Genomic DNA, 23954 nt, shown 5'->3' with positions numbered 1-23954 from the left:
ATATTTGTGAAAATATAGTAAATCATTATCGTCATTATTATTGACGTGAGTAAAGACGACAGGCTGTAGAATAAATATGACCAGAATTGCTTTCGTTTTAAGTCACAAAAAAAGTCATGAATATTTAATTTAATTCATTTAAATATTCGCATTGTTTTCAGCAGCATTACGAATTTGCCATATTTAAAAATATAATAAATATTGTCGTTCTTTATTTGAGAGAAAATGGCAGGCTGTAGAGTAAATATGTTGATAACTTTTCGTTACATTACAGTCATGAATATTTTATTTTACTAATTTGAATATTTGCATATTAGCATGCGCCATCATGAATTTAGCATATTTGTGAAAATATAATAAATAATTTGTCATTTTTTTACTGAAGAGAGTCAAATTTACAGGCTGCAGAATAAATATTACGCTAATTGTTTTGTTTTTGGTCACATTGCACTCATGAATATTTTATTTGACTAATTTGAATATTTGCAGTCTGTTTTTAGCACCATTACGAGTTTTGCATATTTGTAAAGTTATAGTAAATCATTATGGCCATTTTCATTGAAGCGAGTAAAAATGACAGGCTGTAGAATAAATATGATGCTATTTTTGTCACATTGCCCTCATGAATTATTCATTTCACAAATTTAAATATTTGCATTCTGTTTTCAGCACCATCACGAATTTTGCATATTTATGACCATATTATGACCATAATTGTTTTCATTTGTCGTCACAATTTAATCATGAATATTGCCATTTATTAATTTTAATATCTGCATTCTGAGTTTAGCGCCATTAACAATTTAGCATATTTGTGAATATATAATAAATCGTTATTGTCATTCATTTCATTTTAAGTCACATTACAGTTATGAATGTTTTATTAATTTGTATATTTGCATTCTGTTTACATTAAAATGTTTGCATATTTGTAAATAGATTATGATTATGCATAGATAAATACTAATACACAACATAATGGCACAAAAAATATCAAAGTTAAATAAAAATGATAACAGCAAATAAATAAAATTATAATAAATAATCGAATTTTTTTACAATTATATTTATAATTAATTCAATCATATTGACTGTCAGCACTTTCCATTTTTATTAACAATTTTTTTGAAGACAGTAAAAAATACAGACTAGAATAAATATGCTAATTTTTTTTGTCACACTGCAGTCATGAATATTTTATGCAACTAATTTGAATATTTGCGTTTTGTTTTCAGCACCAGTACAAATTTAGCATATATGTGAAATATATAATTATTCATTATTGTCTTTTTTCTTCAAGTGAGTAAAAACAGGCTGTAGAATATTTATTAAAAGCCCCGCCCACTAGTGACCATCTCTCCCTCATTAGCATAGGATGTTAGTCTTGTTATAGAATCTGCCACTATGCTGACACACTGGCATTTGTAGCTCCACCCTCTTTTAAAAAGAGCACAATCTCATTTGAATTTAAAGCGACAGTCACCAAAACTAGGATCAAAGCCTAAAAGATGCAGACATTATTTGAGAAAAATTGTTTACAGGCTGTAGAATAAATATTACGCTAATAGTTTTTTTGTCACATTACACTTGTGAATATTTTATTCAATTAATTTGAATATTTGCAGTCTGTTTTCAGTGCCATCATGAATTTAGCATATTTGTGAAAATATAATAAATTATTTATGTCATTTTTCATTGACGTGAGTAAAAATGACTGGCTGTAGAATAAATATGACCATAATTGTTTTCGTTTTTTTGTCACATTGCAGTTATGAATATTTAATTTTATTCATTTGAATATATGCATTCTGTTTTAGCTGTATTTTGCATATTTGTGAAAATATAATAAATAATTTTGTCATTTTTTATTGAAGTGAGTAGAAATTACAAGCTAGAGAATAAACATGACACTATTTTTTGTCAGATTAGCTCATGAATACTTAATTTTCTTATTTGAATATTTGCATTGTTTTCAGTATGATTAAGATTTTAGCATATTTGTGAAAATATAGTAAATCATTATTTGTCATTTTTATTGAAGACAGTGAAAAAAATAAATAAATAAAAAATAAATAAATAAATAAATCACTGGCTGTGGAACAAATATGACAAATTTTTGCTCACGAATATTTATTTTTTACATTAGAATATTTGCATTTTTTTCAGGGTCATTATAAATTTTGGATATTTGTGAAAATATAATTAATCATTATTGTCATTTTACTAAAGCAAGTAAAAACGTCAGGATGCAGAATAAATATGATGATAAATGTTTTAGTTTTTTCACATTGCAGTCATGAATATTTATTTCACTAATTGAAATATTTGCATTTTGATCTCAGCGGTGTTATTTTGAACATTTGTGAAAATAATATAAATCATTATTAATATTTTTCATTGCAGTGAGCAAAAATGACAGGCTGTAGAGCAAACATGACACTATTTTTTGTCAGATTAGCTCATGAATATTTAATTTTCTTATTTGAATATTTGCATTGTTTTCAGTATGATTAAGATTTTAGCATATTTGTGAAAATATAGTAAATCATTATTTGTCATTTTTATTGAAAACAGTGAAAAAAAATAAAGAAATAAAAAATAAATAAATAAATCACTGGCTGTGGAACAAATATGAAAAATTTTTGCTTACGAATATTTATTTTTTACATTTGAATATTTGCATTTTTCTCAGGGTCATTATAAATTTTGGATATTTGTGAAAATATAATTAATCATTATTGTCATTTTACTAAAGCAAGTAAAAACGTCAGGATGCAGAATAAATATTATGATAAATGTTTTAGTTTTTTCACATTTCAGTCATGAATATTTAACGCTATTAATTTGAATATTTGCATTTTGTCTCAGCGGTGTTATTTAGCACATTTGTGAAAATATAATTAATCATTATTAATATTTGTCATTGCAGTGAGCAAAAATGACAGGCTGTAGAACAAACATGACACTATTTTCTGTCAGATTGCGCTCATGAATATTCATTTCATTAATTTGAATATTTGCATTGTTTTTATTATTAAGAATTTCGCATATTTGTGAAAATAATAAATCAATGTTGTCAATTTTATTGAAATAAGTATGATAAATATGATAATTTGTCGATAGTGTTACAGTCAAACGGTAAATTATTTTTAACAGCTCCTAATCGTGTTCAATATGGTCCTGAAATGGTCCCAATAATAGACTCAAATATTCAGTTTGTTCCTTTGATATCTGAGGTCAAATATGTCCCAAACATCGCCGTTTTCATCACTCAGATAATCTGTTGAGCTGCTACACAATGACGTACCTCACTCAGTGAACCAACCTTACTGTACAAAATATTTGCATCCGTATTGATCTTTTCTGCCTTAAGTTTCTCTGTTCAGGGATGTGTGCGGCCCACGCTTGTCATGACGTTTATAACAGATAAACTCATGTATATCGATGTGTGTGCGCGCGAGAGTGTGTACAGATGCGCTCTACAACCAGCAGCCAAACTTTTTTTGTATGGGGTCCCGAACTTTTAGCACTTGTTATTAGCGTGTTTGTAGTATCTGCTGTAATTCAGAGCGACTGGAGTGTTTTGAACATGAATTTCCCATCATACGCTCATAGATCATCTCTCTATGTATCGCTGTTTAACACCCTCTAACGTTTGCTTACACTGAATGATGCTGTATGTAGCTCACCGTATAACCTGCATATGTTGGACGTGAATTGTAAAAACAACATCATCTGATCGATGTATTCGGCGCACAGCCTCGGTGACACGAATTACAGACAACAGAAGACACAAAAATTTAATTGTATTGGAAACCTATATATTTTTTATTGTACTCTGTGAAAGTACTTATTGTCAGGCCTGCGTGCTGCATATGATATAATCTGTACTATAATATTTATTAAATGTATGTGTTGACTGTATTTCGTTGCTCATTGATTGTGCTTTACTCAACAACTGCTGGGAAAACAGATGTACTAGACTTAGATCTAGACTAAACCTTATATCAGGGGTGGGAAAACTCGGTCCTTGAGGGCCGGTGTCCTGCACAGTTTAGCTCCAACACTAATCAAACACACCTGAACAAGCTAATCAGTATCTGCAAGATCACTAGAAATCTATAAGCAGGTGTGTTTGATTAGAGTTTGATTAGAGACCTTAGTCAAGTACGTAGTTACATGCACAAATGCCAGTTAAAACTGCTCTGTGCCAAAAGCAAGCCCTATGTTAACACTGTCCAGAAGTGCCGTTGACTTTTCTGGAAGGTATCTGGGATGGACCATCAAACAGTGGAAACGTGTACTGTTCTCAGATGATCAGGTATTTTTGGGGGAGAAATGGACATTGTATGCTCTATTTTGAAGAAAAGGATCATCCAGACTGTTACCAGAAACAAGTCCAAGATCTGTCATGGGATGAGGTTGTGTTAGTGATGTCCCTTCTGTGATGCACTATTAATGCTGATAAGCACATCGAGATTTTGGAGCACAATATGCTGCCTTCTTTTCCAGGGATGCACATGTTTATTTCAACAAGACCACAAAACCACACTCTGCACACGTTACAAAGTCCTGACTATGAAGGAAGAGGAAACAGGTACCTGATGGGCCTGCGTGCAGTCCCGACCTGTTTCCAATAGAGAATGTGTCACACATTTTGAATCGCAAAATTTGACAATGAAGACCCAGTCCTGTTGCCCTTTATTTATTACCACATGACAACTGATCACAATCTCATGGCAAGATTAATATATAGACCAAAACATATTACATAATAATAACTTCTTAATTCGTGAATCTATAAGAGCTGACATAATATATTTACATTTATAAATTCATTTTTTACATTAAAAACATTAAATATGATTTTTTATGTGGTTATATGATTAAATAGCTTAAACTTTAAAAAAAAAAAACTATTCATGAATGTGCCCTCCGTATAAAAATCTCTTACTATTTTATTAATGTTTCTTTATTAAAGAATTAAATATTTTTTTCACTAAAAACTGACTTTAGTACGTTTCAAATTTTAGCTTAGCACAATTATTTTAAAGGTCGTGAAATGATTTGTCACAAGTCCCGTTTTGCCCTGAGGACTTTTAAATGCGACTGCCTCCGTGACGTCATAATCCCGCGCCACACGAAAGAGAGCCCGTTGGCATAACGGCAAAGTCAAGCGAGATCTGGTAATAAGCAGCGATCTCTCATCTGACAGATTATTACACTACACCGTGTGTGAGAGGAGTGTGAAGATGAACAGTGTCGGCGAGGGCTGCACCGAGCTCAAGCGCGAATATGACCAGTGCTTTAACCGCTGGTTTGCAGAGAAATTCCTGAAGGGAGACCGAAGCGCGGATCCCTGCAGCGAGTTATTCAACAAATACCACACGTGTGTTCAGGTAACCCATCTGATCCGTGTATACGTGTATTATATGAACAGTCACATCTGTTAATCAGCTCGCAAAGGCGTTAGGGACACGGAAACACTCGAGGACGCGTTTCAAATCCTTACTGAGCTCCCTATCTAGACAGCAGCAGTGTGTATCGGCCCTAAAGTTGGTTTTATATTCGGACATTCGTTCAGTGACAACTTGTGACACGCTCCCTATATTGTTTACCCTGGTACTTTGAGTATTCGGTCAGAAAACACATTGAAGTATGACTTCAAAACAACATTAGCACTATTTAAGGCAGTGTTTCCCAACCCTGTTCCTGAAGGCACACCAACAGTACACATTTTCCACCTCTCCCTAATCAAACACACCTGAATCATCTTATCATAACATCAGAAGAGACTCCAACACCTGAAGTTAATGGGTCAGATAACGGAGACATCCAAAATATGTACTGTTGGTGTGCCTCCAGGAACAGGGTTGGGAAACGGACTGTGGACAAGGCTGTACTTTGAGAGTTTTTGGCTGCCAATATGATTTCACCATTCAGAATTTGCAAACAATGCTTTTCTGAAATTATATTAAGGGGAAATTCTGAATATGTGAACATAAAACCAACTTTATATATATATATATATATATATATATATATATATATATATATATATATATAGTCATATTGAGCGTTCGTAATTGGTGTATTTTTTACTCGAGCCATGAGTTGTAGTTGTTCTACACCTATTTTGCATGGAGTGTTTAAAGATAAATTGAATTAATGTCACCAGATGGAGTTGAACACAAGCATTTACAATCAATGTGATGTACAGTGGGCATAGAAAGTATTCAGACCCCTTACAGTTTTCACTCTGTGTTAAACTCATGCAAGGTAAATTTCCCCTCATTAATGTACACACAGCACACCTGGATTTGGAGTACCTCTGCCATTCCTCCTTGCAGATCCTCTCCAGGTCTGTCAGGGACATTCAAGAACCATCAGAGTTGTTGTGAAGCCACTCCTTTATTTTAGCTGTGTGATTCGGGTCATTGTGTTGTTGGAAGATAAACCTTCGGCCCAGTCTGAGATCCTGAGCACTCTGCAGAAGGTTTTCATCCAGGATATCCCTGCACTTGGCCGTATTCACCTTTCCCTCGACTGCAACCAGTCGTCCTGTCCCTGCAGCTGAAAAACACAGCCACAGCATGATGCTGCTGCCACCACCATGCTTCACTGTTGGCACTGTATTGGACAGGTGATGAGCAGTGCCTGGTTTTCTTCACACACACCGATTACAATTAAGGCCAAAAAGTTCTGTCTTGGTCTCATCAGACCAGAGAATCTTATTTCTCACCATCTTGGAGTCCTTCAGGTTTTTTATAGCAAACTCCACTGAGGAGAGGCTTCTGTCAGCCCACTCTGCCATAAAGCCCGGACTGGTTGAGGGCTGCAGTGATGGTTGACTTTCTACAACTTTCTCCCATCTCCTGACTGCATCTCTAATGCTCAGCCACGGTGATCTTTGGGTTCTTCATTACCTCTCTCACCAAGGCTCTTCTCTAGCTGCTCAGTTTGGCCAGACAGCCAGCTCTAAGAAGGGTTCTGGTTGTCCCAAACATCTTCCGTTTAAGGATTATGGAGGCCACTGTGCTCTTAGGAGCCTTAAGTGCTAGGCATGGGCCGGTATAAGATTCAGACGGTATGATAACCTTGGATAAAAAAAATCACGGTTTCGCGGTGTTGTGATTTCTGCTCTAAATTATATTCTTTTTAAATGCGTGGGGTAAAAACTAAAACTTTGTTCCTCTTTTGAACACAATAGATTTTATTTTGAGAAACATACAAATATTTGTAACAGTAAACATGTCAGGCTAAAGAACTCGAGTCCAAATGAATTATTGACTTCCGCTGTCTTCATTTATTTTATTAACTATTTATTATTATTATTATTATTATTAATATTATTATTATTATTATTAACTATTTAAAACAACATCTTTGGATATCTTTAATGCTGGAGATACTGTTGTCCTAAACAACAAGTTAAAAGAAAAATGATTAAAATAATAGTACACATACCTTAGGAACGCTATTGCAGAACATTGACGGTTTTAAAACCCTGACCTTTCCAAACCGCGGTATACCTTAAAAATGGTTATCGTCCCATGCCTATTAAGTGTAGCAGAGATTGTTTGTAACCTTGGCCAGATCTGTGCCTGGCCACAATTTTGTCTCTGAGCTCTTCAGGCCGTCTCTCAGTTACTCTGAGCTGTAAGCTGTGGTATAGACAGGTGTGTGGCTTTCCTAATCAAGTCTAATCAGTGTAATCAAACACAGCTGGACTCAAATGAAGGTGTAGAACCATCTCAAGGATGAGCAGAAGAAATGGACAGCACCTGAGGTAAATATATGAGGGTCACAGCAAAGGGTCTGAATACTGAGGAAATTACAGGTTTTCTTTTTTAATAAATCTGCAAAAATATCAACAATTCTGTGTTATTCTGTCAATATGGGCTGCTGTGTGGACATTAATGAGGAAACAAATGAGCTTAAATGATTTTAGCGAATGGCTGCAATACAACAGAGAAAAATGGAAGGGGTCTGAATACTTTCCGTATGCACAGGGACTTTTTAATATTCAGTCAGCCAGCTCAAGTGCTTCCTGCGAACTGTTGTGCCATTATAAACTCACCACGTTTGAGATCTGGTTTCTTTAAAAATCACCGATCCTCACTGCCTGTTTGAGAAAAGATATGAAGTGGGTCTCAGATCCGACAAGAAGCTCTGCATTAAGTGACACTGTTCTGTGCTATAGCTTTAAAATCTAGAAATTAATTTTACCATAGTATTTTCAATGTGTTCGCCTGCTGATCTCGCTTTTAAATGGCTTTTCATCTCGTTTAACACTTGAACAACTAAACGAATGCTTAAGTCTCAATAACAGTGTATATTTTAATTAAAATACATAATCGATGCTGTAAAAGGAACCTTGTGAAATGAAAAATAGTCAGGTTATGAGAAGCAATAGCTGCTCGCATTTGATCAGTATTTAAAGGTGTATTTATTCTTTCTAGAAACCAATCTTCCCTTTAATTTTGCAGAAAGCCATCAAGGAGAAGGACATCCCTATAGAAGGTGTGGAGTTCATGGGCCCGAGCAGAGAGAAAGCAGACAGCTGATGGTCCTGGTGTTCACCGATGTTGGTTCATCCTTGTTTTAAAATGAGAAAGACAGATGTGACGCCATCATCAGGTCGCAAAGACTGCATCGCTGACCTTTGATGGACGTCTGGTGCGTTATTAAGTGCGTAATTGATGAGACCGAAAACTCTACATTTGGTTACCTGCCTGTTAAATCATTATGAAAGAGGGATCGTTTTTGGCATGTGGGGAAATGCATTCAGTTCATTCAATCAGCTGTGCGTTTGGGTTTCATGTGCCTCAATTATTACTATTATTATTATTTTTAATGTCGAGTAAGGCATATGCAGTTCTGTTGAAGTGTGGGTGCTTTATTTTCATTGCAAACCAACCATCGATGAGGGTGATTGTTTTATTTCTGCTTCCATAACCATGATTTGGGCACTGTACCATTTTGGGCAGAGGGAGTGTAATGTTATTTATATTTGAATAAATAATTCAGGAGATGTATAATGCATTTAAATTATGAGTAGGAGAATCAAAGCTGTCTGGAACTTCAAATTAAGGTTGCCAAATGATTGTTTGTGAACTCAAACATGCATAAAACGCCTTTTACTAACCAACTGAAGGTGTAATTCATGAAATGCACGATCTAACGGCATTAAATACGAATTGTATATTTAATGTGTGATGTATATTATTTAGTACAGGCGAACGTTTCGTTTTTTTCTTAATGACATGCACAGATGAATTGATCACCGCAAAACTAACACTGTGAGCGAACAATGATTTCAGATGATGATGATTTTAAAGTCATATGGTTAGTTTGGGTTTCATTTGTACTTTAAATGTCTTCTTAAAGGGAGAGTTCATGCAAAAAATAGTCACAACTCAAGTGGTTCACGACAGGGGTGCTCAACCATGTTCCAGGGCCCAGTTTTTCACAAGTAATCCGGTGGGATTTTGGATGACGGCTCGGATCAAATCTTGGAAATGGGTTTTTCAGAAGTAATAGAGGGATTTTGAATTACGATCAGACCATCTTATATTAAATTTGGATCAAACTTGCCATTTGGGTTATTCAAAACTTTAAAGTCAGATTGGGATCTATTTGATCCAAAACAACCGGATTATTCTGATCCCATCAGAAGGGTGGATTCAGTCGTGATTTCTTGAATTGAACACAATTAAAAACATTTTATTTTTTAAGTGATCACAGGGTGTCACGGTGGTGCAGTGGGTAGCACAATCGGATCACTGTAAGAAGGTCGCTGCTTCGAGCCTCGGCTGGGTTGGTTGGCATTTCTGTGTGGAGATTGCATGTTCTGTGTGGGTTTCCCCCCACAGGCAAACCAGGGGTCACCAATCTCAGTCGTGGAGGGCCGGTGTCCCTGCAGGGTTTAGCTCCAACTTGCCTCAACACACCTGGCTGGGTGTTTCAAGTATACCTAGTAAGCTTGATTAGCTCATTCAGGTGTGTTTGATTAGGGTTGGAGCTAAAATCTGCAGGACACCGGCCCTCCAGGAACAAGTTTGGTGACCCCTGGTCCAAACACATGCGCTATAGGTGAACTGTATAAAATAAATTGTCCATAGTGTGTGAGTGTGTATGGATGTTTCCCAGTGATGGATTGCAGCTGGAAGGACATCCGCTACGTAAAACACATGCTGGATAAGTTGCCGGTTCATTCCGCTGTGGCGACCGTGGATTAATAAAGGGACTAAGCAAGGGGTCATCAATCTCAGTCCTGGAGGGCCGGTGTCCCTGCAGGGTTTAGCTCCAACTTGCCTCAACACACCTGGCTGGGTGTTTCAAGTACACCTAGTAAGACCTTGATTAGCTCATTCAGGTGTGTTTGATTAGGGTTGGAGCTAAAATCTGCAGGACAACGGCCCTCCAGGAACAAGTTTGGTGACCCCTGGACTAAGCCGAAAAGAAAATGAATGAATGTATGATCACAAACATAAAGGTTACTGACGATAAATTCCTTATTATTTGAAGCCTATATGAAGCATGCCACATCTGATATGATTTAAACAACAGTAAACAATATCCAAGCAGTATTTAATTAGAACAAACTAATAAATGTCTAATGTTTGTTGGTTGCAGGGTTTCTGTTTATTACCATTAAAGCAAATAATGTCTGCTTGTGGCCACTGGTATTTGGCCTACCTGTTGTTCTTTGCTAAGCCAGTAGGCTCAACTGTTGGTTTCATTTAAGGCTCTGGTAAACAGGATTTGTTAATCCTGAAATTTGGTATTTGGATCACAGTGATCCAACCCAATGTTCCTTTAAAAAACCTAGGCTAGGTTTTTTAGAACAAATCTAGGCTTTGTTCAAACCAGTAGGCGTTTTAATGTAAGGCCAGTGGCGTGATTTATGCATGTGACGTACCAACACAATCTCACGGCAATTCGTAACTTTTTGATTTAGTATGAATATGTATATATATATATATATATATATATATATATATATATATGAATTCATACGATCTAATTCGTACAATATAGTACGATTTGCTCATCCCCCAATGACGGTTGGGTTTAGGGGTGGGGTTAGGTGCCACTCCTCCTTTTTAAAATCGTACAATTACGTACGACGGAACTCGTACGAATTAGCCACTAAACTATCAAAACATAAAATACTTACGTTTTCCTATGAGATCAGGCTGGACGTACAGTATACAATAGTTGTATATAGGTTGGTTACGTGGTGGATATTGCGCTCTCTCTTGTTAACATTCTTAAATACTTGTGCTATATGCCAGCTGTTTCAGTCCTCGTGTATGAGATTTAAGGTTTGGGACTCGGCTGAAGTCTGTTCTGAAATGAAAGCGTCAGAGTTGACATCATTCGCTATGGTTTTTAATCACGCGCGACTCGCATTGACAGGTTAAAATCTGATCTACCTGCTTACACGAGGGCACAGATCTGATTCAAATCGGATAAATTTCCACATATAAAATTTAGTAGTCTCAACTGTCGGTTTCATTTAAGGCTCTGGTAAACAGGATTTGTTAATCCTGAAATTTGGTATTTGGATCACAGTGATCCAACCCAATGTTACTTTAAAAAACTGTCATAAAAGTATGATCAGGTCATCCAGAATTTCCAAATCTGGACCAATTTGATTAAATGTTTTTGGAAAAACGGCACAGGAGCAGGGTTGAGCACCCCAGCATCATGAGATTCAGTTGAACGCAAACAATATTTTGCGATAAGAAAGCTGAAAACTTTCATCCATAAGAAGAGAAATGACACTATCAAAGTCGATTACAGGTTTTCAGACTTCTAGTTTCTTCTGTTTCTTTATGTACCTTCTTGCTGTGAGGTGGTTGTGCTTCGCACTGCGCCACCGTGCAGCCCATTTAATAATAAATGAATAATCAAAGTTTGACTAATTTACACTAATCGGATAAATTTCCACATATGAACCACATCTGATTTGAGTAAATTGGAATCCATGTGATTCGTTTCTGCTTACATGTACATGGGCCACATCAGTGCCACATGGGAGAATATAAGCAGAATTGAGTCACTCGAACCATGCAGTGTAAATGCAGCCTTCAAGGCCTGAAATTAGGATTTTTGAGATTTAAGACTTTAAGACCAAGCGGAAACCCTGAAAAAGAACTCGATTCAGTATCTCTGATTCAATGCTTTAATTAAAAAAAAGAAAAAAGAAATAAAATTAAGCATACAATCCTCACGATACAGAACAATAAACCAAAAAATTAAAATAAACAATCACATGGGGAGATTCAATAAAGAAACATCTCTTTAAAATGTCGACCTTCTGCTCAAATTATATATAAAACCCCCCACAACGTAATAAAACTGTCATGTCTATGAAATGGACCAGATAAAGCACTAAACAGCACATCCTTCGTCGTGTTGCCTCATGTAAATAATCACAACGGACTAAACGGGTTATTCATCTTCAGATCTTCGACAAGCATCTGTAAACGAATGCGCATCGGTTACACACTCTCCATGAAATAAACGATGAATAAGGCCATTCGGGTTCCTACAATGGAATGTAAATTACGAAATCAAGAGACGTAAAGGGTGTGGTGACGGGCTGTGGTGCGCTCATCGATAGTGGCGCGGCGGCGGGCTGTGGTGCTGGAGCGGCGGCCGGCGGGACGGTGGGCTATGGCGGGTCATGTGGCGCGGGGGAGAGCGGTAGCGGGGCGGCGGTGACCCTCTGCTCTGATATGGAGGCGTGTATCGTCCTCGAGATCTGGACCGAGAGCGTGAGCGGCCCCAGCTTGTGCCTCGCTCCTCCATCACTCTGATGTAGGCCGTTTCTCCCTGCACAAAACAAAAACACAATCATACAGATACATGATTTATGATACGAGAAAATATGGGGAAGGTACATTTCAGGTACGATGAGTCGTACCTGGTGGGATCTGAACTCGGTGCTGTCCAGACGTCGCAGTGCGTACTCCATGTCCTCCCGCCTGAGGAACTCCACCACACCCTCACCGTCACGCTGCACATCTGCGAAACACACGTCTCCGGCCTCCCGCATGTGGTCCTTCAGGTCCTGCCAGCTGCCAGTCGGAGGAAGACCTGCATGGAAAACATTTAGGGATATTTATTGACACATTGCCTAGAGAAACGTACAGCAAACTGTAAGCATGTGTGTGTTAAAGGGTCACCCAAAAATGAAAACTACCTCATCATTTAGTGTGTGTTTTTTAAAACCTCTATCAGTTTTTCATTTGTTGAACTTGATATAAGACATTTTGAAGTATGCTGGTAGCTGGGACCCATTTACTTCCACAGTATTTGTTATTCCAACTATGGATGGTAATGTGTATTTCAGCATTCTTCAAAATATCTTCTTTTATGCTGAACAGAACAAAGAAAATGATGAGGTAATTTTCCTTTTTTGTGATCTATCCCCAGAACAATTCAGTGATTCACAGTTTAATTCAATATTGACCAGTCAGTTCAATTTCACGGTGGTTTAACGTGATAATTCACTCAGCCTTATTGTTCAACATTCATAATTTACCTTTGCAAATCATAACATTTTCCTGAAAGGTTTCAGTCCTTCCATTTAAAGTCCAAAAACATTATAAAAATGCTATTAAAGGAATAGTTCACGCCAAACTTTAAATTCAGTCATTTAATAACACTAATCTTGTTGAACACAAATGAAGATAAGTTTCGTTGGTATGTTGGAAACTAGGGCTGCGCGATATTGAAAAAATCTGATACTGCAATATTTAGTTTTACTGCTATGTATGTATATATATATATATATATATATATATATATATATATATATATGTATATGTATTTATATATATATATATATATATATATATATATATATATATATATATGTATATATATATATATATATGTATATGTATATATATATATATATATATATATATATATGTATTTATATATATGTATATGTATTTATATATATATATATATATATATATATATATGTATTTATATATGTATTTATATATGTATTTACATATATATATATATATATATATATATATATATATATATATATATGTATTTATATATATGTATATGTATTTATATATATATATATATATATATATATATGTATATGTATTTATATATATGTATATGTATTTATATATATATATATATATATATATATATATATATATATATATATATATGTATTTATATATATATATATATATATGTATTTATATATATATATATATGTATTTATATATATATATATATATATATATATATGTATTTATATATATATATATATATATGTATATATATATATATATATATATAGATATATATATATATATGTATTTATATATATATATATATATATATATATATATATATATATATATATATATATATATATATATATTTATATACATATATATATATATATATATATTTATATACATGTATAGCGATATGAATATAATTTGAATAGATTTATTTGGAAAGATTGTATTCGTTTAGTTCGACTGCGATGATCAAATCTTATATAATAACAAATACAACAATATAACAATTACAAGCATATATAAACAAGACAGGGCAAAAATAAAAGTGAAATAAACAGCGCTTTATGGTTTTCGGGGCACTCTGACAGAATACAAGTAGAGAAATTGAAAAATCAAATGTAAAATAACATGCTCATGCTTGTAAAAATGATTTTTTTAAAAAAATAATATCTTTATCTTTAATATATAATCTAATTCTGCGATGTGACTATTGTAGGTACACACATTGCGATATCAATGCTCAACCGATATATTGTTCAGCCCTACTGGAAACTGTAGCCATTAACATTCATTGCATTTGTTTTTCCTACTATGGAAGTCAGTGGCTACCGGTTTCCAATATTCGTAAAAATCTATCATTGTGTGTTTAATAATAAAAAGAAAACCTCATAATGGTTTGGAATCAGTTGAAGGTGAGTAACTGATGACAGAATTTTCATTTTCATTCGTTTTGGATGAACTATCCCTTAAAACAGTTTTTAATTTGCTCACCATTAATTCTTAAGTAAAAAGATACTTTGAAGAATGTTGGAAACAATCAGCTCTTGATATCCTTAACAGGAACAAAATACTATAAAAAAAAAAAAAAACTTCACAAAACACAAACATTTTTGGAAAATTTGGAGAGTGAATGAATGATTGATGATTGATTATTTTAAGGTGAACTATCCTTTAATGATAGTTCCCACAGTCATATCACCCTGCAGCCCAAGAGCGGTTACTCACTGAAACTAAGCAGGGCTGAGCCTGGTCAGCACCTGGATGGGAGACCACATGGGAAACTGTTGCTGTTGGAAGTGGTGTGAGTGAGGCCAGAAGGGGGCGCTCAACCTGCGGTCGGAGTCCTAATACCCCAATATAGTGAAGGGGACACTATACTGTCAGTGAGCGCCGACTATCAGATAAGACGTTAAACCGAGGTCCTGACTCAGGCTTGGGCGGTAATATGGTATACTGCAGGGTCTAAAAACAGGAACGGTATCAGTTTTAATACCGTCATAAAAACAACGCACTTATATAGGGGACAAGGATTCAATATTAAATATGATTTATTTAATGCCAAAAAATGCGTATGTGTGGTTGTCAACGGGACAGCGTGGAGAAAGAGAGGCGAGTTGTACACCAAGCGGTCTCAAAAATGAACACTACTTCTGAAGTTTGCAAGTATTTCGGGTTTTGACCAAACGAGAAGGGAGACGAGGTAAACACGGACGAGGCCATTTGCAAATTGTGCAACAAAAACTGACTGCGAGAGATGGAAATACCGTGAACCTAAGGTCGCACATACAGTATTCAGTTTCTGAATGGTTTAGGCACAAGCCAACAGTTTGGTGACGCAGTCTGAGCCTTAAGGCCCGTGCACAGAGACATTTTCTGCTTGCGTTTTCCGTCAACATTTAATGCCTCATGACTAAATAAAGGCCGCCAATGTGATCGTGCACACCAACACGCAAAACGGCAAGCGTAAAGCGTCATTTTTAAAGAAACGCCTCATGCTAGTTTTTTTGTTTTGACGTACCGCATCAAAACCTCATCCAATCAGATTGGCACGTTTGTTCACGTGCAGCTGCTGAAGTTACAGTAAACAGCACTTGGAGGCGCTCAAGCACAAAACTGTCAATGCGAGCGCACATTGAAGAAGATGCCCAGAGGCGATATAAACATGGAGCTAATTATTGCACTGGTGAACAATAATTATTTCTTCATCGCTAGAGCTGGAGCTGCTACTTGAACCATGTGCTTGTTCGATTTACCCCTAACTTTAACAACAAGCGGTTCAACTTCCTCTTCTTCTGTGTTATTAGCGGGGTTTCAGAAGCTTAAAGTTGTGTAGCACCATCTAACGTCAAGGAGTGATTTTGCATACCCTTCTGCTTGACGGCAGTGAAAATCGCTTGGGTTTGAATGCGGAAAAACGTCTCGTAAAACGCCGACGATAAACGCAAACGAAAAGCGTCCCAGTGGGTACGAGCCTTTACGTCTTAATTTTGTTATTATGCCGTATACCGAGGTAAAATAGAGAGGAGGTTTGATGGGATCAAAATTTAGATACCGCCCAAGCCTACTCTCTGTGGTCACTAAAAATACCACGGCACTTATAAAAGAGTAGGGTTGTAACCCCGGTGTCCTGGCCAAATTTCCTCCATTGGCCCTTAACAATCATGGCCTCCCAATCATCCCCATCCACTAAATTGGCTCTGTCACTGTCCCACCGATGGTGTCCTGTGGCTGCCGTAGCATCATCCAAGTGAATGCTGCACACTGGTGGTGGCGTGAAGAGACCCCCCCCCATCATTGTGAAGCGTTTTGGGTGTATGGTCATACACAATAAATGCGCTATATATAAATACACATTACATTACAATGGGACATACATTTAATTTCAACTGAGTAGCAGAAACCTAAAATATCTGCATGCGTGTTCAACATGAGGGCGAGTAAACAAATGCTAAAAGATCTGTCTCTTTTTTTATGTATTTATTTACTTTTTTGCTGTAGCATCAACCTCCGAACTCACCTGTCACGATAACCCGAAACTCAGATCTGCGAGTCGGGGGTCCAAACCTTCCTCTTGGTCCTCCTCCTCCTCCTCCCCCCGCAGGTCCACTAAATTTGGATCCAGAAGAACGAGGGTATTCCACACGCAGCTTACAGTCTCCAAATCCATATCCATTCCTTCCAAAGACGGCATCCTCCGCATCCCTAGAGGAAGAGAGGAAAGTGCTCCTAATTTTCGTTCAACACCAGAAAAAGCCTCGTCCCATGTGTTCTCTGAGGCCGTGCGACTCACCGTGGGTCCTCAAATCGCACAAAGGCAAACGGGATGGTGCCTCTGTTGTTCTTCAGCTCAATATCCCGAATTTTTCCGTATTTGAAGAAGAGATCCTCAATGTCCCTCTCCTGGACGTCCATGGGAAGGTTTCCCACGTAGATCCGTCCGTCCGACATGGCTTAAACTCCACAAAACCTGCAGCCTTCGAGGAAATAGAGTGTTTTTGGTTTTCCCAGGTCAGGGGTGTTTTCAGAACATCCAAACTCTAGTCCGTCCGTCTACAAAAAAATTCTATTTACAACTCTAAACTTTGCCGGACGCAGCACATGTCGAGTTCAAGAAAGCCAGCACAGGATCCTCTTCAGGACCACAGTCTGAAAACTTAGAAACACAGGAGAATCAATCAACGTGAACAGACATGCAGGACAAAGGGCCTGATGCTTCCCAAATCCATCACCAAACATTTGAATAACGTTTGCAAGCCACATGCAAAGCGAGATCTGTCATTACAGGAGCTGTTTTGTCCTCTCGTCTTGACATATTGGAGTTTAAATACGTTTTTCTGAGGACTGGAAAATTATTTAGCATTTATTAATACTGCACAAACATATCGGTGCACATTCTAACTTTCTCCTTAATAAGATTAGTATTTGCTGATTCTAAATAGGAAAATCATTAGCAGCTAATGACTGTAAAAGCACAACCTTGTTCCCAGTCAATTAAATAGTGCTAATCATATTTTAAAGTCATATTTACATGCTATTTCAGACTGAATATTCAAAGTAACACGATAAACAACATAGGGAACGTGTCATAAGTTGTCACTATGTACAAAAATGAACCAATGTGCGAATATAAAAGCTAATTTACCTCAGTTACAAGCATCTAAGCTGTTTTGCTATAAGCAGGCCATTATGAGTTAGGCTAACTCGAATACCTGATAAATTAACTCTTGATATCAGCTTACGAGCTTTATAAATAATATATCTATAAAACGTGTGAGTATTTGGAAATTAAAGTGTTATATATGTTCTTTTGTTACAGTCTTTTATCAATAAAGGAGTCAAATGCAAATGAGAGGAGCAGCCATGACAGCTGCTAACAGTGCTAGCATACCTCAGCTCTTCTAATTCTGCATACAATTCAAAATATTCACTTAAATTCATTCATTTGGGATATTATATATGTAATATTAACATAAACAGACATGAACTAGAAATATATAATATATGCACACATTTTCAAGACAATAAAACACAATCATTTTAGCATGCTAGCTGCTAGCTCCTTTGTTGAGGCAACTGCTCGGAAAATAGCGAACACAATGGATTAATGGTGTCAATGGTTTTTCCTTTGTGCACAGATCTGCATAGATGTCGAATATTGGAGGATTTGTTAGTTTGATTTACCTGTGTAATTTGCAGCTCGTGATAAAACCACAGGATAAACAAGCGCACGCGCTTCCCCTCCCCGGATCAGGAAGTGACACAAAGGTCCGCCCCCTTCAGGACAAAACAAGCAACTACACCAAACGGCCAAAGCCCGTCACTACAAAATAAAGGGACGAAACAAGAACACATAAAGAAAACTAAAATTAAATATATAAATAAGTATATAAATAAATAATATAGAAGTTGCCAAGCCAACATTTACTTACTTTAACAATTAAAAATATGTAGATAAATAAAGATGATTTATACATCTAAATAATTGTGGCTTTGTAAAATAATTTAGACTTTAAACATTATTTAAAACGACAAAAACACACCACATAATGACTAAACTTTAAAGTCTGAACTGGAGGTTTTATTTCAGTATGTTGTTAGGGTATATGCACACTGACTTTTAATTTCAGTCAGCCAGCGCTATGGCTTCCGGTTAATTGTTGTCCCATACAAAACCGCAGCGTTTAAGATCTGATTTCTTAAAAAAGCCTGGCTGAGATATGATATAAAGTGGGTATCAGACCAAACAAGAAGCACTGCATTAAATTAAATTCTTCTGCGGCATGTCTTTAAAACATGGAAATTAAATTTACCCCAGTACTCGGATTTTCTGTGCTAGCCTGCAGCTAATCATAGATATTTACATTAGATGTCACCTACGCTATTGTTTTAAGAAAGGAATGTGTCAATAGAGCCGCCATTTTAGTACAGGGTAGCGCTCATTTGAAATGAATGTGGGACCAAGGTGCAGTGGAGGACTGGCCATCCAGAGCTATAGATATATACACATATCACAACTACTGCCGAGTTTTCCCGGAGGTCAGTATGCAAATATTTGAATTACGAAAATTATAATTTTACATCACTTTTCTACGTTGGAGAAGTGATCTCACAGGCATTGCTGATAAAGACTGTGTGTTTGTGTGCATGCAAATATATTATCCTCCCTACCTGTTATATTGTTGTCATATTTCATTAACATTGTTTGCTTGTTTTATTCAACAAAACTAGCATAAGCCTAGTATTTGGAGCAAGTTGCCTTTTAAGCCTTTTAAGTTGGAGCAATAAAAGACTGTATTATCATCAGTACTTGTTTAGCACAAAAGTTCGTAACGTACAAAAACCCAGATTCCCAGATGAATGACATAATTTCAACCTAAAATCAACTTTTCATAAGACATCGAAACAATGTTGATCCGCGACATCGATTAAATGTCGTTTTGCTCATCGGGGTAATGTTGAAACGATGTCAGGCACTCCATTCAAATCTAACCTGAAATCGACGCAATTGGTTTGTACCCAACGTTGAATCGATGTTGATTTTCAATTGATCGAAATGATGTTATAGAATCCACACATTTTCAATATATAATCGGCCAAATTGGTTTGTCTACCTAATGTTGAAACGATGTTGATTTCAAGTCGATTGGAACAACGTAGAATCAACACATATTCAACATAAAATCTATCTGTTTTCTTTGTTTGCTCATTACAACACTCTAGGATAGTGTTTAACATCAGATGGTGCTCTAGGCTAGTTTATAACAGCAGATGGCGCTCTAGGCTTGTTTTTAGTAGCAGATGACGCTCTAAGCTAGTGTTTAACAGCAGACGGCGCTCTAGGCTCGTTTTTAGCAGCAGATGGTGCTCTAGGCTAGTGTTTAACAGCAGACGGCGCTCTAGGCTAGTGTTTAACAGCAGACGGTGCTCTAGGCTCGTGTTTAACAGCAGACGGTGCTCTAGGCTAGTGTTTAACAGCAGACGGTGCTCTAGGCTTGCGTTAAACAGCAAACGGCGCTCTAGGCTAGTGTTTAACAGCAGACGGCGCTCTAGGCTAGTGTTTAACAGCAGACAGCGCTCTAGGCTAGTGTTTAACAGCAGACGGCGCTCTAGGCTAGTGTTTAACAGCAGACGGTGCTCTAGGCTAGTGTTTAACAGCAGATGTCACTCTAGGCTAGTGTTTAACAGCAAATGGCGCTCTAGGCTAATGTTTAACACCAGATGGCGCTCTAGGCTAGTGTTTAACAGCAGACGGCGCTCTAGGCTAGTGTTTAACAGCAGACGGCGCTCTAGGCTAGTGTTTAACAGCAGACGTCGCTCTAGGCTAGTGTTTAACACCAGATGATTATCTAGGCTAGTGTTTAACAGCAGATGATTATCTAGGCTAGTGTTTAACAGCAGATGATGCTCTAGGCTAGTGTTTAACAGCAGACAGCGCTCTAGGCTAGTGTTTAACAGCAGACGGTGCTCTAGGCTAGTGTTTAACAGCAGACGCCGCTCTAGGCTAGTGTTTAACAGCAGACGGCGCACTAGGCTAGTGTTTAACAGCAGACAGCGCTCTAGGCTAGTGTTTAACAGCAGACGGTGCTCTAGGCTAGTGTTTAACAGCAGACGCCGCTCTAGGCTAGTGTTTAACAGCAGACGGTGCTCTAGGCTAGTGTTTAACAGCAGACAGCGCACTAGGCTAGTGTTTAACAGCAGACGGCGCTCTAGGCTAGTGTTTAACAGCAGACGGTGCTCTAGGCTAGTGTTTAACAGCAGACGCCGCTCTAGGCTAGTGTTTAACAGCAGACGGCGCTCTAGGCTAGTGTTTAACAGCAGACGCCGCTCTAGGCTAGTGTTTAACAGCAGACGGTGCTCTAGGCTAGTGTTTAACAGCAGACGGTCAAACACAACATTTTTATAACTCAATGGCAACGTTACAGGAATGTTTTTATAATGCAAAATTGTTAGCTGGGCACTTTATTGTTATTAAATCCCCTGTAGTCTGATAATTGTAATCTAAATCTAGCAGAGTAGAGGTTCATGAATTGTGTTTTTGATCCTCTTTTTGTTCACTGTTTGTTTAAAGACAGGCTGAACAAAAAGCAGTTCAATCCTCTGCAAATGCATCAGGAGCATGTTTGGTCTGGTAAAGTGACTTGTGTGCTGTTTCCCCTGAGATGTAGGTTAAGGTGTGTCTCCTTCAATGACAGCTGAAGCTCTGTTGTGCTGGTGTGATCCGCTCGCATTGCTTCATCTTCCTCTGAGCTCCTCCTGGTCTCAGTGAGCGACTGCATCTGAATTTCAGCCTCAGCTGCAACAGATTTGTGTGAGTTGTGGCAAACGGCCAGGACAGTGTGCCAGATGCACTCACTAACCTCTTTTGAGGGATTTTAGGACAAAGAAACAAAGAAAGCCAACATACAATCATGTTGTGTTTGTGACTGTTTCCACAACAGATCTCGCACATATCACAGAGAGCAAAGCTGCATTTCAGGCTTCAGGTCGTGATTTTTAAATCCACATAGTCATACAAAATGCATTTTGGTGCAAAAGGCAAGACACCACTTGCAAAAAAAGAGTTTTTTTGCTGCTGTTTTACAGTTTTGAACAGCCTGATCTCACTTGAAAACGTAAGTATTTTACGTTTTGACAGTTTAGTGGCTAATTCGTACGAATTCGTACGAGTTCAGTCGTACGAAATTGTACAATTTTAAAAAGGAGGCGTGGCACCTAACCCCACCCCTAAACCCAACCGTCATTGGGGGATGAGCAAATCGTACTAAATCGTACGAATTAGATCGTACAAATTCATACGAATTAGCCACTAAATCAAAAAGTTACGAATTGCCGTGAGATTATGTTGTTTTGAATGCATTGGTCAATTGAAAACATGACAAATCCCAAACTTTAGATTAAGAGTAAATCCAACATGTAAATCCAAAACTACAAACTACTGCAAGCATCATCACGTGAACACACTATTTAGTCAAATTGTGTGTAAATCCCACCAGATGAGCATGAAATTTAGATGTTTACTGGCTGAAAGAGTCGGGAAAGTGTGTATTTTTCTGTCATAAACGGACAAATAATCTAATATTAATGGTGTCGGCGCAATAGCCTAGTGGTTAGTGCGCCGACATATGCAGTAGCCAGCCTGATCTCACGAGAAAACGTAGGTATTTTATGTTTTGTCAGTTTAGTGGCTAATTCGTACGAGTTCAATCGTACAAAATTGTACGATTTTAAAAAGGAGGCGTGGCACCTAACCCCACCCCTAAACCCAACCGACATTGGGGGATGAGCTAATCGTACTAAATCGTACGAATTAGATCGTACGAATTCATACGAATTAGCCACTAAATCAAAAAGTTACGAATTGCCGTGAGATTGTGTTGTTTTGAGTGCATTGGTCAATTGAAAACATGACAAATCCCAAACTTTAGATTAAGAGTAAATCCAACATGTAAATCGAAAACTATAAACTACTGCAAGCATCATCACGTGAACACACCATTTTAGTCAAATTGTGCATAAATCCCACCAGATGAGCATGAAATTCAGATGTTTACTGGTCGAAAGAGTCGGGAAAGTGTGTACTTTTCTGTCATAAACGGACAAATAATCTAATATGCATGGTGTCGGCGCAATAGCCTAGTGGTTAGTGCGCCGACATATGCAGTAGCCAGCCTGATCTCATGAGAAAACGTAAGTATTTTACGTTTTGACAGTTTAGTGGCTAATTCGTACGAGTTCAGTCGTACAAAATTGTACGATTTTAAAAAGGAGGCGTGGCACCTAACCCCACCTCTAAACCCAACCGTCATTGGGGGATGAGCAAATCGTACTAAATCGTACGAATTAGATCGTACAAATTCATACGAATTAGCCACTAAATCAAAAAGTTACGAATTGCCGTGAGATTGTGTTGTTTTGAATGCATTGGTCAATTGAAAACATGACAAATCCCAAACTTTACATTAAGAGTAAATCCAACATGTAAATCCAAAACTATAAACTACTGCAAGCATCATCACGTGAACACACTATTTTAGTCAAATTGTGCATAAATCCCACCAGATGAGCATGAAATTCAGATGTTTACTGGTCGAAAGAGTCAGGAAAGTGTGTACTTTTCTGTCATAAACTGACAAATAATCTAATATGCATGGTGTCGGCGCAATAGCCTAGTGGTTAGTGAGCCGACATATGCAGTAGCCAGCCTGATCTCACGAGAAAACGTTAGTATTTTACGTTTTGACAGTTTAGTGGCTAATTCGTACGAGTTCAGTCGTACGAAATTGTACGATTTTAAAAAGGAGGCGTGGCACCTAACCACACCCCTAAACCCAACCGTCATTGGCGGATGAGCAAATCGTATTATATTGTACGAATTAG

At 37.2% G+C, this 23954-nt stretch overlaps 2 protein-coding genes across 3 annotated transcripts; one reads left to right on the top strand and one right to left on the bottom strand.

The window, feature by feature from the left end:
- Positions 1 to 5132: 5132 nt before the first annotated feature.
- On the top strand, positions 5133 to 9207 carry triap1 (TP53 regulated inhibitor of apoptosis 1). Its single transcript, XM_056466990.1, has 2 exons — positions 5133 to 5399; positions 8490 to 9207. Exons 1-2 carry the CDS (start codon positions 5253 to 5255, stop codon positions 8565 to 8567), a joined length of 225 nt encoding a protein of 74 aa, XP_056322965.1. The 5' UTR covers positions 5133 to 5252; the 3' UTR covers positions 8568 to 9207.
- A 2972-nt stretch (positions 9208 to 12179) lies between these two features.
- srsf9 (serine and arginine rich splicing factor 9) lies at positions 12180 to 18843 on the bottom strand. Of its 2 annotated transcripts, none has more exons than XM_056467348.1 (5): positions 18759 to 18843; positions 17368 to 17730; positions 17095 to 17279; positions 12938 to 13110; positions 12180 to 12846 (listed from the first exon to the last, which is right to left on the bottom strand). In XM_056467348.1, the coding sequence occupies exons 2-5, from the start codon at positions 17523 to 17525 to the stop codon at positions 12625 to 12627; spliced, it is 738 nt and encodes a 245-aa protein (XP_056323323.1). In that variant the 5' UTR covers positions 17526 to 17730; positions 18759 to 18843; the 3' UTR covers positions 12180 to 12624. The 2 variants fall into 2 exon arrangements, with proteins under 2 accessions (XP_056323323.1, XP_056323324.1); XM_056467349.1 differs by having other exon boundaries at positions 17368 to 17551; positions 18759 to 18838.
- Positions 18844 to 23954: the final 5111 nt, after the last annotated feature.

This window comes from Danio aesculapii, chromosome 10 (assembly GCF_903798145.1).
Source record: "Danio aesculapii chromosome 10, fDanAes4.1, whole genome shotgun sequence".
In the NCBI taxonomy this organism is placed as follows: domain Eukaryota; kingdom Metazoa; phylum Chordata; class Actinopteri; order Cypriniformes; family Danionidae; genus Danio; species Danio aesculapii.
The sequence above is the reverse complement of the archived record's forward strand: the minus strand, read 5'-3'. Positions and strand labels throughout refer to the sequence as shown.

What these genes read in the sequence shown, in the direction of transcription:
- triap1 (XM_056466990.1), top strand. Translation starts at nt 5,253, where the DNA reads ATGAACAGTGTCGGCGAGGGCTGCACCGAGCTCAAGCGCGAATATGAC. An exon ending in AATACCACACGTGTGTTCAG is followed by an intron (nt 5,400 to 8,489) that starts GTAACCCATCTG and finishes TTAATTTTGCAG; the next exon opens with AAAGCCATCAAGGAGAAGGA.
- srsf9 (XM_056467348.1), bottom strand. Translation starts at nt 17,525, where the DNA reads ATGTCGGACGGACGGATCTACGTGGGAAACCTTCCCATGGACGTCCAG. An exon ending in GTGCGATTTGAGGACCCACG is followed by an intron (nt 17,280 to 17,367) that starts GTGAGTCGCACG and finishes CTCTTCCTCTAG; the next exon opens with GGATGCGGAGGATGCCGTCT. An exon ending in GTTTCGGGTTATCGTGACAG is followed by an intron (nt 13,111 to 17,094) that starts GTGAGTTCGGAG and finishes TTTTCCATGCAG; the next exon opens with GTCTTCCTCCGACTGGCAGC.